The sequence below is a fragment of the Schistocerca nitens genome, chromosome 12 (genome assembly GCF_023898315.1).
Source record: "Schistocerca nitens isolate TAMUIC-IGC-003100 chromosome 12, iqSchNite1.1, whole genome shotgun sequence".
Classification (NCBI taxonomy): Eukaryota; Metazoa; Arthropoda; class Insecta; order Orthoptera; family Acrididae; genus Schistocerca; species Schistocerca nitens.
Window position 1 is genome coordinate 176,518,858 of NC_064625.1, and position 17,472 is coordinate 176,536,329.

The 17,472-nt window shown below is 41.7% G+C and overlaps 1 protein-coding gene across 1 annotated transcript in view; it reads right to left on the reverse strand.

Moving 5' to 3' along the window:
• Positions 1-749: 749 nt before the first annotated feature.
• Positions 750-17,472, reverse strand: part of LOC126215354 (vacuolar protein sorting-associated protein 37A) — a 58,360-nt gene continuing 41,637 nt past the window's right edge. The window contains exons 5-7 of the mRNA XM_049942042.1: positions 11,506-11,657; positions 3,616-3,735; positions 750-905 (exon numbers count right to left, since the gene is read on the reverse strand). Of these exons, the coding sequence (XP_049797999.1) occupies positions 831-905; positions 3,616-3,735; positions 11,506-11,657 (347 nt within the window). The 3' untranslated portion in view covers positions 750-830. The remainder of the gene's footprint in view (positions 906-3,615; positions 3,736-11,505; positions 11,658-17,472) is intronic.

Here is a 17,472-nt window from a genome sequence, read left to right on the forward strand (position 1 = left end):
TCACACTCGGCTGTCGAGCCACACGGAACTGACGTCGTCGTATTTCGCAGTCTCTTCTTTGCAGATGCAGTGCTCTGCGAGCAAATCTGCTCTCAGTCTCCAGAGTGCTAAGTCTGTGCACCTTTCCTGTAGCATATCGACAGTCTGGCCTAATGGCACTTTCCTGTACTTGCACAGGATGAAGTAAACTTGTAGTTTCCAGAGTCTCAGATTGTTCTTAAATGACCCTGACACGGCTTTTGACTCGGGTACGGGCAGGATACGGACTTATATTTCCAACTGTCTTTTTTTTTTTTTTTTTGTGAAACAAGAGATACGTCCCATTATGCCAGTTTTCTCTTCTGTTGTAAACTGCTCCACAGGCTCGTCTAACTTTAGGGCACACCGGATTTGGCAGTCAACGAAACCATTTTCTCGGAATTGGTCTGTAGGCCATACTACTCCACTGCTAGATTCTCTCAGTCAGAGACTTCACAAGCCCCGTGCGACCGTGTGCTCAAAATAATTCCCAGTTGCGAGGCAGCACGACGATAAAGGCAGGAAAGTATAGACCGTATACGTCAGTCTCGGCACATGCCCTACGCCCCTTCGGTTGACCCTCTACCAAGAGGGTCTTCAGTGAGGAGACCAACAGAAAATCGACAAGTGGGCATGATGCACCCCCCCCCCCCTCCCACACACACACACACACACACACACACACAGACACAATTCTTTGAGATAGGGGACACTTAAATAAAAAGAACACGTTTGCATATAAATAACTGAATATTATAATTAACAAAAATAGCGACAGTGGTGACAGTAGCCTGCCGCTGCCCCGTCACCCGTCAGTAGCCGGCCCTCTGCAGCTCCCTCAGCTGGCTCTGCAGCTTCTCCTCCTTCGTCTTCCTCTCGTGGCTCAGCTGAAACACGAGGCACCACCACACCCCCTGTCACCTTAGTGCTACAAGTACACTGCTCGTATGGACAACAGTGTAAGACAACACTGCTCACATAGATTAAAAAACTGCTCACATTTATGAAGACAGCATAGGACCACATAGCAAAAATCCTCAGATAACATGGGAGATATTTAATTTAATACTAACAAAGAGATAGAGGGGCTGGCCAGTACTTACCTCAGCTCAGTACAGCCGATAGATACACAAAACAGAACAGAAAATTTACATTCCTAGCTTTCGGAACTTTGTTCCTTCGTCAGGGAGGAGAGAGGGGAAAAAAGGGAAGAAGGGAAAGTGGATTTAGTTACTCACAATCCAGGTTATGAAGCAACAGGGAAAGGTAAACAGGGAGGGTAGCAAGGATGGAGGCATGTTTGTCAGAGGGAAGCCCTGCCTCCATCCTTGCTACCCTCCCTGTTTACCTTTCCCTGTTGCTTCATAACCTGGGTTGTGAGTAACTGAATCCACCTTCCCTTTTTCCCCCCCTCTCTCCTCCCTGATGAAGGAACAAAGTTCCGAAAGCTAGGAATGTAAATTTTCTGTTCTGTTTTGTGTCATCTATTGGCTGTACTGAGCTGAGGTAAGTACTGGCCAGCCCTTCTATCTCTTTGTTAGTATTTGTTTCACATCTTTATATGAGATTTTCCATTAATAATTGAGATATTTAATTCAACTTACAAAAGGAGAAAACATAAAAATGCATAAAATGGAAGAAGAAAAACTGAATACAGAGACCTAAAAAATGAGATTGATAGAAAATGCGCAGTGGCCGAGCAGAAGTGGCTACACGACAAATGCGAGGTCGTAGAAGTGTGCACGACTAAGGGAAAGGTAGATGTGTGTAGGAAAATTAAAGAGAGCTTTGCAGAAAGGAGAACTGGCCGTACAATATCGTGAACTCGGATGGCGGGGCGAAGTCGAAAGGAGAAGGGACAGGTGAAAGATGGAAGCAATACATAGAGGGGCTATAGCAGGGAAATGAACTCAAAGACAAAGACATATAAAGGGAAGATTAAATGCCAGATGAGAAAAAAACATTTCACCTAGCGTACGACTTTGAGAAGAATGTAATAATTCTAATCCTAGAAAAGGTAAGTGCCACCAGCAGCTCACTACAAGTTTGACAAGTCACAATTGGAAAATACTGACTCAAATTATTTACAGAACAATGGGCAAAGTAGTACAAGCTGACATTGGGGAAGGCCAGACTGAGTTTCAGAAAAATGTAGGAATACAAAGCAGCCTACAAATTACTGTAGAAAACAGACAGACAAAAGGCAAACCTAGGTTCATAACATTTGTACGTCTAGGTAAAGCTTTCGACAATATACACCAGAATACACTACTTCGAACAATGGAAAATCCAGGATGGAATGTAACAATAGTATGAGAATGGAAGTTGCTACTCAAGTTGCGGAGATGGTAATTCGCAGGTAGGCACAACAAAAAGACTGTCAGAAAGTGAGTTATCGCCAACAAGGCCTTGCCTGAGACTGCAGTCGTGTGTGTGTGTGTGTGTGTGTGTGTGTGTGTGTGTGTGTGTGTGTGTGTGTATTGGACTTCAGTCATGTGTGTGAGTCGCAAGTGTGTGTGTGTGTGTGTGTGTGTGTGTGTGTGTGTGTGTGTGTGTGTATTGTTGACAAAGGCCTTAAGGGCCGAAAGCTCTATTTGTGACCGTCTTTTTGCTGTGCCTACCTGCGACTTGGCACCTTCACTATATGGTGAGTAACAACTTTCCTTTTCAGAATAGTCTTTGAAATTCTGAAGGCAGCAGGGGTAAGATACAGCCAGTGAACCTTTACCTACAACTTGCATCAAAACAAGACTCCAGTTTTAAGAGTCAAAGGACCTGAAAGGGAATCAGTAACTGAGAAGGGAGTGAGGCACAATTGTAATCTGTTGCCAACATTTAAACTATTGCCAACATTATTCAATCTATACTCTGACCGAGCACTGAAGTGAACCGAGGAGTAATTCGGATAGGGAAATAGAATTTGGGGAGAAGAAATGAGACGTCTGCAGTCTACACTGACACTGCAATTCCGTCAGAGACAGACGTAAATTCCGAAGAGCAGTCTAACACAATGGATAGGATCTGAAAAAGAGGTTATAAGATGAACAATGACAAAAGTAAAGGAATGTAGTCAAATTGTATCAGTTGATGATGAGGGAATTAGACTAGAAAATGAGACAATTAAAGTAGTGGATGAGTTTTGTTATTTGGGCAGCAAAATAACTGATGATGACTGAAGTAGAGAGGATATAAAATGTAGACTGGCCATGGCAAGAAGAGCATTTCTGAAGAGGAGAAATTTGTTAACATTGAATACGACATTGAATTTAAGTGACAGGAAGTCTTTTCTGAAATTATTTGTCTGGAGTGTAGCCACATACGGAAGTGAAACTCAGATGATAGACAAGCAGAGAATAGAATTTTTGAAATGTGGTGCTACAGAAAAATGCTGAAGATCACACTGGTAGAGCACATACCTCATAAGGAAGTCACGAATAGAATAGGAAAAAAAGAAAGTTGTAGCACAACTCGACTAAAAGGTGGGATCGGCCGATACGAGACGGCCAGAGGCTTCGAGAATCGTCAGTTTCGTAACGCCGGGAAGTGGAAGGGAGGTGGAAGCCGGACTACGGACTACGGCAGGCAGGCGGCACTCACCGCGCGTATCCTGATGTACTGAGCCGCGAAGCGCTCGACGTCGACACGGCCGGAGAGGAAGGCCTCCGCCACGGCGTCGCTCTCCTCGTCGCTCTGCTGGGCTGCCAGGCAGAGTGTCTCCTGCAGAAGAGCACAGAGTGGTGGGTAGACAATGCCGAAGAATGTGTACTTAATACTCAACTATTTCACAACCACTGGGACTACTTTCGGGAGTCGATACAGATTTAGGCTCAGAACATCGAATAATAAACAGTCCGCAATTAAATAATAAACAGTCCGCATCTCGGACAGCAGCAAAATTTTCGACGGAAAATGTAAGAAGCCTCGGAACCGGTCCGTGGATCGCACTCGGCCGGCACAGTAGGTAGATTGCCGTCTGCGAAAGGTACGGGTCCGAATTCGAGTCTCGGTCCGTCATCTGTTTCGGTGTGTTAACACCGACTGGTGTCTACAGGGGAGAAATATATGTGATTGCTGACAGCATTAGTCCTCACAATAGATTTAGTAATTATTTGTGGAATAAAAAATAATTTCAGCTACGGTACAATAATATACCATTTAAATCCGAGATGAAAGAGGTAACTCTGCACAGGCTTCTCAGGGTGCCTGTCACTTGTAAACGATAGCAGTCTCTTTTTGATTTGTGATTCGGACTTCCTCTTCTAACATTATTGAATGGTTTTATAATGTTTAGGAATATGGAGGTGGTTTCTCTGCGGACCCTCTTTGTTGTTCAATTATTTGTTTTGACCCGAGTGCTGCATCCCTATCTAAAGCCCATTTGTTTTTTCACTTTAGACGCACTCAGATATACTACTAAAAATCTCTTTGGATAACTAGTACGCAGTGACAGCAGGTCGATCCCTCACATTTATCCCTGTCTCCCTTTTCAGACAATGAGATTACTTTTTTCTGCTTCCGTGCTTTTGTTAGTAGTGGTTTGTTTTCTGACGTGTATTATACAGATGTAACACTCTGAGACATGAGGGCAAATTCCTATATCATTATCCCTGCTAGTTATGGCTGCTGCCTTCACTTTCACAACGTCTATCAATGATGCACACACTTTTGGCAAAAAAAAAAAAAGAAAGAAAGAATATTTGCCAGGCAGAATATTCAAAGCATGTAACACAAATATACAAACAGTAAAAAATAAATAAATAAATATGTGGCTTATAAGGAAAAAGATTCCAAAGGATCAAGCACTGTCGTTGATAATTAAATAAAAAAACTTAAATGTTTTAACTATCTAGGATCTGACATCACATATGAGTATGATAGAGATACAAAGAAAAAACTAGCAAAATTCTCAAATAAAAATATATGCTGCTTGTAAAACAAAACACTGGAAGCAATGTAATTACAGTTTTATAAAACTGTGGCCCTTCGCGTTTTATTGTATTGAACTGAATCGTGGGTCACATAGAAATACGAGTGCAGAATTCAGACAGCAGAAATGAGATTTCTCAGAGCAGTAAAAAGGTACTGCAGATCAGACGTAACTGAGAAAGGAATGAATTGAATTTATAGATCAGAAAACAAAATCCTTGAAAACAGAACAATACGGAACTAATATGTTATCAGAATGAATCCCTGAAGATTACGTCTCAAAACTGCAACATACAAATCAAAACGGAGTAGTCGAGGAAAAGACAGGTATCGCAACAGAAAAATGCGCAATGCTTGAAACCTGTAATAATAAGAATAAAAATTATGGCTACAGGGCCTACATGTATGCTGGACACTTAAATTAATAAATGTGTGGAGGGAATGAATTAACACATATTGCTACATTTATTTTGAGCAATGCATATTTACTTAATGTTTCATTACAGTAGCCAACTAAACTTTGTGCTGTCCCGGTGCTGCACCTCCAGGCACACACTAGCTGACCGGCCCATTCTACAGCAAGCTATATGTTGCTCCCTACTTCAGCACCAGTGCTTGCTCATGTGGGAACACTTGCCAAACTACAACTGCCCGAGAACACTCCTACTCACAATAAAACAGGGCACAGGCTGAGTATTTGGGACGTAGGTTTTCAATATACAGGCTGTCTGAAAAAGAATGCAACCTGTAGCCTCCAGCCTCCTGATACCGGATTACAATCCTTTATATACCATACATACAGTGACACGTCAAAATATTTTTATCTACCTTACGAAGAGTCAATAAGACCACCCTTCACGACACATGTAGTTGACAGTCCATTTCCTCTCTCGCAATGGTAGCAGAAGCTTCTGCAATCCACTCTCGCACCCCTGTCAGATATCGAGGTGACGGTGAGAAAAAGACCACAAAAAGAACACACACGGTGTCACATCTGGAGACCTCGAGGTCCGTCTCTACAACACGTCTACGTCAGGGCTAGTGCGATCTTGACGCTGTGGAAGATGTTCGTCCAGATACTTTCTCACGTCATTACAGAGGTGTGGTGGGGATCTGTCCTGCCAGAAAAATGAAATCTCGAGAGTCCCCTCCGAGTCGTATCGACGGCATACGGATTGTATCGAGATACGAATGTCCCATTACAGTTCCTTCTGCAAAGAAAAATGGCCTGTATAGGTCCATTCGGCGCTTGGAAATAGAGACATTCAACTTTGAACACGTGACAGTTTCTCCAGCGATTCACCGAGTGTTGTTTGAACCCCAGATTCAAACATTCTCTCTGACGGTTCTGCTCTCGATACCATTGAAGACTGTCCGTAAAATTTTCATTTGCCAACTATCCCAACTAAAGATGGTGCAAGGGTGAGTGCCTCCACAAGGTGAAGCAAGTTCCTCCCGAATGTCAAACACTTACAAACAACATTCCAGAGTGTTGAGTGATGCTAACAGGTTTCTGAACTGAATTTGTGGAGCTCAGATGGAAGGTTTGCCAAACTCCAGGCAGTGAATGTGGACTGCTGCTACTTTGGCCTTTGCATAAGCATCTGTCTCTACAAGTTTTCTATGCTGATGCTCAGTGGAGTTTTCATCAGGTGGACTGAACAGAAACTGTCACCAAAAGCTGTGACAAACTGTGATAACAGACACTGTCTTTCAGTGTTCCACAACTGCGCAGCTAATTGTGGTCTTCGGAATGGTGGATATTTCAATCAAAACTTGAGCGTATCCAGTAGCAATCCTTGCCACCGACACCTCTCTCCACAAACTGGGCACAGGGAGAACAAAAAAGTTCAATCTATTTTGAACACCTTTCAAGTACAATCCTCTTTGGACACCAGTCATGCATTTGTGACAGTGTCATATGTCCAGCAACGTCACATTTTTCAGAATTTTTTGGCCATAAAATGCGACAGCTCACAGTAAACTACTTGTCGCTCACACGACTCACTGGAAATCGGTAGCTAGAATCGAATCGGTGACGGTCTCAAGCTGTGTCGTCCCACTGTCAACTGAGGAGAAATGACAAGTGGATGTGCACCGTCCGTTTTTACTACAGAATGGAATGGCTGCTGCCATGCAATCACACGTGGCTTGTACTCGCACTGCCACGGGATGTGAGGTAAAGGGAAGGCTCCATCAGAGACAGAGAGAGAGACAGAGAGACAGAGAGAGAGAGAGAGAGAGAGAGAGAGAGAGAGCGAGAGAGCGAGCATATGGCAGCCTCAGCTGTACTCCAACTGGGGGTGACGTATTAAGGCAGAAGGGGCGTCACTTCTCTTAGCTATTAGGTTGGTGCACAAGTTCACTGCATTTTTTATTTGCATGTTGGTATACTGATTGCTATGGCTTTATTTATCGATTGTCATTTTTTTTCTAGAGCACTATTGCTATTTGAGTTTAAATGTAGTCATTTTATGATAGTGAGTGGAGCTGGGAATTTAAGGAGATGGGACCTCGATAAACTGAAAGAACCAGAGGTTGTAGAGAGCTTCAGGGAGAGCATAAGGGAACAATTGACAGGAATGGGGGGAAAAATACAGTAGAAGAAGAATGGGTAGCTTTGAGGGATGAAATAGTGAAGGCAGCAGAGGATCAAATAGGTAAAAAGACGAGGGCTAGTAGAAACTCTTGGGTAACAGAAGAAATATTGAATTTAATTGATGAAAGGAGGAAATATAAAAATGCAGTAAATGAAGCAGGCAAAAAGGAATACAAATGTCTCAAAAATGATATTGACAGGAAGTGCAAAATGGCTAAGCAGGGATGGCTAGAGGACAAATGTAAAGATGTAGAGGCTTATCTCACGAGGGGTAAGATAGATACTGCCTACAGGAAAATTAAAGAGACCTTTGGAAAAAGGAGAACCACTTGCATGAATATCAAGAGCTCAGATGGAAACCCAGTTCTAAGCAAAGAAGGGAAAGCAGAAAGGTCGAAGGAGTATATAGAGGGTCGATACAAGGGCGATGGACTTGAGGACAATATTATGGAAATGGAAGAGGATGTAGATGAAGATGAAATGGGAGATAAGATACTGCGTGAAGAGTTTGACAGAGCACTGAAAGACCTGAGTCGAAACAAGGCCCCTGGAGTAGACAACATTCCATTAGAACTACTGACGGCCTTGGGAGAGCCAGTTCTGACAAAATTACCGAACTATCAGTTTAATAAGTCACAGCTGCAAAATACTAACAAGAATTCTATACAGATGAATGGAAAAACTGGTAGAAGCCGACCTCGGGGAAGATCAGTTTGGATTCCGTAGAAATGTTGGAACACGGGAGGCAATACTGACCCTACGACTTATCTTAGAAGAAAGATTAAGGAAAGGCTAAACTATGTTTCTAGCATTTGTAGACTTAGAGAAAGCTTTTGACAATGTTGACTGGAATACTCTCTTTCAAATTCTAAAGGTGGCAGGGGTAAAATACAGGGAGTGAAAGGCTATTTACAAGTTGTACATAAACCAGATGGCAGTTATAAGAGTCGAGGGGCATGAAAGGGAAGCAGTGGTTGGGAAGGGAGTGAGACAGGGTTGTAGCCTCTCCCCATTGCTATTCAATCTGTATTTGAGCAAGCAGTAAAGGAAACAAAAGAAAAGTTCAGAGTAGGTATTAAAATCCATGGAGAAGAAATAAAAACTTTGAGGTTCGCCGATGACATTGTAATTCTGTCAGAGACAGCAAAGGACTTGGAAGAGCAGTTGAACGGAATGGACAGTGTCTGGAAAGGAGGGTATAAGATGAACATCAACAAAAGCAAAACGAGGATAACGGAATGTAGTCGAATTAAGTCGGGTGATGCTGAGGGAATTAGATTAGGAAATGAGATACTTAAAGTAGTGAAGGAGTTTTGCTATTTGGGGAGCAAAATAACTGATGATGGTCGAAGTAGAGAGGATATAAAATGTAGACTGGCAATGGCAAGAAAAGCGTTTCTGAAGAAGAAAAATTTGTTAACATCTAGTATAGATTTAAATGTCAGGAAGTTGTTTCTGAAAGTATTTGTATGGAGTGTAGCCATGTATGGAAGTGAAACGTGGACGATAAATAGTTTAGACAAGAAGAGAATAGAAGCTTTTGAAATGTGGTGTTACAGAAGAATGCTGAAGATTAAATGGGTAGATGACATAACTAATGAGGAGGTATTGAATAGAATTGGGGAGAAGAGAAGTTTGTGGCACAACTTGACGAGAAGAAGGGATCGGTTGGTAGGACATGTTGTGAGGCATCAAGGGATCACCAATTTAGTATTGGAGGGCAGCGTGGAGGGTAAAAATCGTAGGGGGAGACCAAGAGATGCATACACTGAGCAGATTCAGAAGGATGTAGGCTGCAGTAGGTACTGGGAGATGAAGAAGCTTGCACAGGATAGAGTAGCATGGAGAGCTGCATCAAACCAGTCTCAGGACTGAAGACCACAACAACAACAACAACAACAACAACGAGTGGAGCTGTGGACACTAGAAAATTGTGTGCCAAGTGGAGAAATCAGAACATGTCTCACATATCCTTCTGTTTGTGTTCAATAGAGGGGCAGCTGCAGTGGAGGCAGCCAGAAGCATTTGTGCCGTGTACAATGCCACTCGACAGAGCTCGGGAAGAAAGAGGTTTTCTCATTTTAGTGATGCTCCACAATCGGGAAGACATTTGGGCTACCATGAAGATCATTCAAACACATTCATCCACAATTATCAATCACAGTGTACTCAAAAACTGTCAAATGTGATGAACCCCACCACTGTGTGACATTGCACACAACGGGGAAGGTTCACAAATCGAGTGTACGGGTACTGCACGCTTTGAGCCAAAATCACAAAGATTAGTGGATGAGCGTATGTGCATCTCTGGCCGGCTAGCGAATAACACCGACCGTCCCTATCCGGTACCATTACTAGTGACAAGAAATGGTGTCTTTATGCTAACGTATGTGGAACAGTGACTGCACGGTACGGTGCACTACGACTTGCTTCCTCCAGGTGTAACCATCAGTGCTGACATTTATTATCAACAATTGAGACATCTTGCAGACACAGTCCAAGAAAAATGACCAGGAAGAATATGCGAACTGACTGTACTCCACGGTAACGCCCGCCCACATTTTGCTAGACTAACAGAAAGCAGTATACCGGATTCGGGTCGGGGAGTATTTCTGCACCCGTCTTATTCACCTGATTTTGCACCCTCAGATTTTTACTTTTCACCCTCTATCGAGCTTATACAGTCGTGGAACAGAAAAGTTACCCCAGTGTTAGCAAACTGTCGTGAATAGTGAAGGAGCGTATATTATTTACGATTCGAGTCTCTGTTACGAGTATCTGCCGTGTTCGTTAAACTTAAAGAAAAATGCTACGAACTCATGCACTGACCCAATACTTTTGTCCGTTTGCTAGCTGACTGTTGCCACACTGGGTTCTGACCGACTGCAGCATCAGAGCCGTCTCTTACGTCTGCGAGACAGCGAAATCTCTCTCCCGCTTCAGCTTCGAGGCACTCACTTCGAGTTCGAGCTGACGCACCCACCTACGACAGCTATAACTTCCACTGGCCGAGAGGAGTACCGTGTGGTAATTTGTTTCTGGCAGCGGCAGAAATGTCGCAGCCGCATCGGGCCGGGCAAATGGTCGGAGAAGTGCACCTGCGATATTTCCACGACTCACCTTACACACCTCCATTATGTCAGTGCACTGCCTCCTGTAGCATTGTGTGACAAAAATGCAATGCGGACTTTCTGAAGGAAAGACAGACGCCAAGGCGTCAAAATAATCTGACGGTGAAAGTTCAAAATTTGTGCCGTCAGATACATCTGTTCACTCCGTATTCTGTATCATTTATTGCCTAGTTTAATATTTTGAGGAGAAGGCTAAATTAGAAGAGTCAAATAGTAAGGTAGGATCATTTCCCATTGCTCCCACCTTCTCCTAGCACGCAAATCGACACGACATTTGTCACAATACCCTCGTGGTGAACACGGGTACCAGCCGGCCATATACCTCTTACACCTGGCAGCCAATTTTAAACACCGTCGTCATTCCGTAGAGACTGCCCCATCCGGTCATGCGATCGGCACTCCTCTCGCTGCAGGGCAGGTACGGCCGACTTTGGCAAACTCTGTATGTTCCCGGGCAGTCTTTGGGTCAAAGTTCTGACACGACACCCTCCTGCGTTGATGCATCTGGTAAACTTAAGTATACACATCATTACACATTATCTGTGGATTGAACTTTGATCCCTTGTAGACAATAGTTGCTTTCCGTTTCCACCACAGCAGTCTCTCTCGTGTTACGAGCAGCAAATGTATGATCCGTGATGTGCAACGTCGTTTTTCTTCAGAAGCTTCCTTTGACAATTTTATAGACACTCATTTTATCTTTCTGCATATTTACTGTCAGTATAAAAAGCCAGTTTAGTCAGTACCAGTTTCTTCAGACAATCGGTTGACAATCTTCAATCCTGCTAAACTTCCACTATCCATTCTCTTCTTCTAAATTAATGCACTCACCCTTATATTGTCTGGCGCGTACCGCTCCGCGAGTCGTCTGTGTTCGACACCGAGTTCCTCGAAGCGTGCCCGCAGTGCGGAGACCTTCTCTGTCTTGGCCCGGACGGCCTCTCTGGCTGCCTGTAGTTCAGGTTGCCTGGACAGGTTCGATTCTAGAAACAGAGACACATTTGGGTTATATAACTGTAGTTTCACAATACAATGTACATAAATAAAACACCTGTCAGCCAACATTTGCACCTGACAAATTCCTATGGAGTTTCTAACATAGCTGCTTACATTCCTAGAGGGAAGGGCAAAAATAGACTCCCAGATAGACTGATTTGTAGAAAAAATTGTAATTATTCGCAGTACCATTTGCATTAATACATTTGTAAGGATTCCCCCAAATAAATTTTCATAAAATTTATGAACTTCAATAACCACAACTCTCTAAGAATCAGACTAAAATTCACAAAACAATTGGAGTATTCCTATCAAAGTTTTGGTCGAAATCACACACAGGTTAGCAAAGCACTAAATTAATTCAAAACACGACCACAAATAAAACTATACTGTCGGCAAACTGTAACAATTCAACTGTCTTCCACTGTACAAAAACAATACGCGTCACAAGATACAGTTGCGAGCAAAATCAAGAAATTTGACTGTGCAAAAAGGTTAAGAAAGGGGTTTTGTTACTTGAAGCAAAATAATCTCAAACACATATTGACACAGAACAAGCCTACACATAATTATCAACAGTTTAAACAGAGAAATTTTACATCTTAAAAATAAAAGCCACGATTTGTGTTCGAAAGTAAATTCACGTTAAATCCTGCGACAAAGACAAATTTCTCGTACATTTCTGCAAGATTCTGCTCTAAATATGCAAGAAAGCCAGTCGACGACAAAACCAGAACATTATGGACAAAAAGGGAGCCAAAAGCTATAAATTGGAGGATTACAACAAATTTGATATTTTTCACACAGACACCAAAACCAGTTATGCAATAACAAACACTGTAAACAACAAGTACAATGCAAAACGAAATTGCAGGCAAAGAGCCACAGCAATGTGAACAATATAACTTTGTCGGTAGGCAAAAACTGTAATGTGCCATCTGCGACGGGTAGCCATGGCAGAGAATTACTGAGTATTTTAGAGGATGTTAATAATGAGATTTGAGCAACTGGAATCGTAAAGCCGAGAGCGATAACAAATGGTACCTTAAAAGACATCATCAGCCAATGTGAAACAATGTTAGAAGAAAATTATTATACAGGGTGAATCAAAAAGAATACCACAACTTTAAAAATGTGTATTTAATGAAAGAAACATAATATAACCTTCTGTTATACATCATTACAAAGAGTATTTAAAAAGGTTTTTTTTCACTCAAAAACAAGTTCAGAGATGTTCAATATGGCCCCCTCCAGACACACGAGCAATATCAACCCGATACTCCAACTCGTTCCACACTCTCTGTAGCATATCAGGCGTAACAGTTTGGATAGCTGCTATTATTTCTCGTTTCAAATCATCAATGGTGGCTGGGAGAGGTGGCCGAAACACCATATCCTTAACATACCCCCATAAGAAAAAATCGCAGGGGGTAAGATCCAGGGCTTCTTGGAGGCCAGTGATGAAGTGCTCTGTCATGGGCTGCCTGGCGGCCGATCCATCGCCTCGGGTAGTTGACGTTCAGGTTTCATAACTAACCTTTTTCGTAGGACTCTCCATACAGTTGATTGTGGAATTTGCAGCTCTCTGCTAGCTCTGCGAGTCGATTTTCCTGGGCTGCAAACAAATGCTTGCTGGATGCGTGCTACATTTTCATCACTCGTTCTCGGCCGTCCAGAACTTTTCCCTTTGCACAAACACCCATTCTCTGTAAACTGTTTATACCAACGTTTAATACACCACCTATCAGGAGGTTTAACACCATACTTCATTCGAAATGCACGCTGAACAACTGTCGTCGATTCACTTCTGCCGTACTCAATAATACAAAAAGCTTTCTGTTGAGCGGTCGCCATCTTAGCATCAACTGACGCTGACACCTAGTCAACAGCGCCTCAAGCGAACAAATGTACAACTAAATGAAACTTTATAGCTCCCTTAATTCGCCGACAGATAGTGCTTAGCTCTGCCTTTTGTCGTTGCAGAGTTTTAAATTCCTAAAGTTGTGGTATTCTTTTTGAATCACTCTGTACTGTGCATGTAACTGGCTCAAATGTCACCGCCAGCATCAAAGCATATGCCCGTTTGACAAGTTTGAGGACTGTCTTAGAACATAACCAATCAAAAAATTCCACTGTGGCCTCAATACCTCAGAGGCACAATTTAATAAATTGTTCATGTGTAAATAGATAAATACGTAAAACAGGCAGCTCTATTCAATGTGTGATAAATGTGACATTTTAGATATGGGTAATCTTGACAGATCTCAGTGTAGTGGTTAATAAAGAGTGGTTAATAAAGAGAATAAAAAGAGAAGAAAAGAAAAGGTTGAAAATGTGGGAAGATATGGTGAATAAAAAGGGGGTTTTAAAATTGTTAATGACCGTGAAAAGGGGAAAAGAATGAAATGCAAAACGGACTTCGTATTACAGAAAAGCTATCGGACTTCGTGATTCAGGAAAGCTATTGTTGGTGTGGTCCTTATGGCGTTTGTGAGCAAAAGTTAAACCAATTTCCACTACAAAAATTATTGAAAAAGAACAGAGAATAACAAAATGTAACTGACAGGGGGAAATGGCGTAGTTAAAGAGTTCATCCTTTACCATGTGAACATGTCTTCTTTCGTGCGGCGTCCAGGTCTTCAAAAATCTCCTACTTCATTTCTGCGTGAAAAGTCTGCTCCAAAATCTTGCAATCGTCCAGGAATCATTAATTTATACAAATTAAAATCATCTTGATACTGAATGCAATTTAATTTACTTTGCTACTTCCATCCTCCGAATTTCATAAAAACTTCCACAATTAGCCTACACATTAAAATCAGATCAAGACTAGCTAATAAGTTTTTTACGTCTGAATTAAGCTTCGTCTCTCAAGAGACAATAGACGGATAGAGAGAGAGAGAGAGAGAGAGAGAGAGAGAGAGAGAGAGAGAGAGAGAAAAAAAAAAAGAAAAGGAAAAGAGTTACAATTTTAGTATTTTCTCTGCCGTTGAGCGCTCATACCGCTGCGACGGTATAATTTATATCTGAGGGAACGAGTGTAGCGTGGCGAAATTCAAAGTCCCGCTACATCAGCATACCAAACATAAAACACATTTAAATGATTGAGGTAACGGTTTTCTTAGCGAAGAGGTTAAAAGAATAATTGTGGATGGAGCGGAAATAAATAACTGAATACGTTCCACTAATTACACAATCAGGAAGGATTCAGCTATTTTATATATAATGTTTTAACTCTTTAGTTATAGAATTATCATTGTAGGGTGGAAATACTACAAGTAAAACGCTGAATACAAACAGCTTATGCAAGCATAACAGAGGTAAAACACTTATGCTCTTCCTAGTTAACACTCACAATATTATGAATAAATAAATTGAGTCTGAAGACTTTCGTAAGATGACGGAATGTGATATATCGTGTGTCAGAATACTGGCTTACAGAAAATCTAGTTGAGATGATTGTTTCTAGTGAATCCATTCTTCAAGATATAATAATAATAATAATAATAATGAAATAATAATTCTAGAAATCACACAAATGACTATTAATTTTGAAATTCTCCAACAAAGCACTAGAAGAATGTCAGGTACACCACATAACAACATCCATGAAAAAAGCCAGAGAAATTATGAATGTACGAACAAGGAAAGGATTTTTCAAATCCGATCACCATCTACCCAACACACAAGCTAAGAGAACCAACAGAACTTTCAGACCAGACCTAGACTTCCTACAATTAAACAAGAAAGAAATAACACGAAAAAGAAGAAAAAATCTGCAGTAACGACTGGACAAAGCTGTCAGAAAACACTAAAAAATTAATAAAATTGGAGCAACCACAAAGAAAGAAGAGCCACAGAAGGTGGAACATGACATACACAGAACCATTGAATAGAAGCCTACAAAAATTCAAAAATCTCACCCAAAAACTGGCAAGATTTCAACAGGGTACAGTACAGTTCTCTGAAAATAATCCACAGAGAAAAAAGAGATTATGAAAACGAGAGGCTGAAGCAGATAGAAGAGGACTCGAATAACAACAACACAGGAAATTTTTACAGAACACTCAGAGAAAATACAAAAGCATACCAAACACAGAACTTATGCTTCAAAAGACAGAACACAGCAGACAAACCAAAAAAAGAACTGAGAAATATTAATGCGACACTGACACACTACTCGTGCTGGGTTAAAGCAACACAGAGACCACAGTTTGAAATGCCGGAACGTAACCTGGATTCCTAACCCCAGCATACGATAAAATTGTGAAAATAATAAAATCATTGAAAAGTAACAGTGCACCTGGAGAAGATGGATTGGTTTTGGAAATCTGGAAATTAGACCACAACAATATTACACCCAAAATAAACAGATATCATTGAAAACTTCTGGGAAACAGAAAAGGTTCCAGCAGAGTGGAAGAGAGCCCTAACACATTCCATCCACAAGGAAGGAGGAGGAGAGTTCAGAAAGGTATGATCAGGCAGTGAACTCATCTGGTGCCAGGAACACCACAATAACATTTGTTGACTTCGAGAAGACCTACACCACAGACAAAGAAACACTCTTCAACACATCAAAAGAAATGTAGGCAGACAAGAATCCCAGAAAGCTAATCCAGACAACATTAACCAATGCAACATCCACAGTGAAACTCGTGGCAGAGATCTCGGAACCGTTCGAAATAGACACAGAAGTAAGACAGGGAGGTGGACCCGTAACTCAGTTTTGGTGAAAATAATCAGGATATAGGACAAAGGAGACACGAGGACAGAACATAAAATGCCCGGCTTTTCTCACGATATAGCCATCACGATGACAGAAAAGAAGCTCTAGAGACACTACACAAAATCCCAGATGACAGAGGACTACAAATCTCTGATGAGAAAATGCAGTACACAGACACAAATCCACAGACGAGCACTCACTGGAAACTAAGTACATACAGGTAAAACAAGTAGACAGCTTTAAATACCTGGAAGAGATTATACAGAAAACAGGACTGAACTCGATATCCGATGAAAAAAAAGGATCGTGAAACTACAGAAAGCCAGCACGGTACCACTAAAACAAAAGTATCTTTACCAATCACAAATTAAGACACCACAATACCGCAGTTTTACCAGAGGCCTTGCACACCTCAGAAACAATAATAATCGAGGGAAGAATGAAAATCGAGCAGTTGGAAGAACAAGAGAAAGATCTTTTCTCAACTGGCTCTATGAGCCAGTTGAGAAAAGATCTGTGTACAGACAGACAGAGATTATTACTATGAAATGAACACCTTTAGCTGCTTACAGGCGTTGACATACGTCAACGGGGACAGATGAAAATGCGTGCCCCAACCGGGACTCGAACCCGGGATCTCCTGCTTACATGGCAGACGCTCTATCCATCTGAGCCAGCGAGGACACAGGGGATAGTGCGGCAGCAGTGATTTATCTCTGGCACGCCTCCCGAAACCCACATTCTAAACGTATTGTCCGCACTACATTCTTAGTGGCCCCGCCCATTATACTCATTACTCGCGGCGCGTTGCCGATTCCCATAAGAGTTTGGGCACTGTTTGTGCATTCGCACAGAAGAAGATGATGGTCAAGTGGCCAGTGAGCCTTAACTATGTGTATACTAAGATGGTGTTCTTTTGGACATGGGAATTTTAATACAGAAATGAGATTCAGAGCAACAAGTTTCTAGAATTTTTATTTATTTATTTACTTATTTATTTTTTATATTTCAATATCCTTAAACTTACATAGCATGAACAAGTGCCCTACTCATAATGATGCATTTGTAGATAG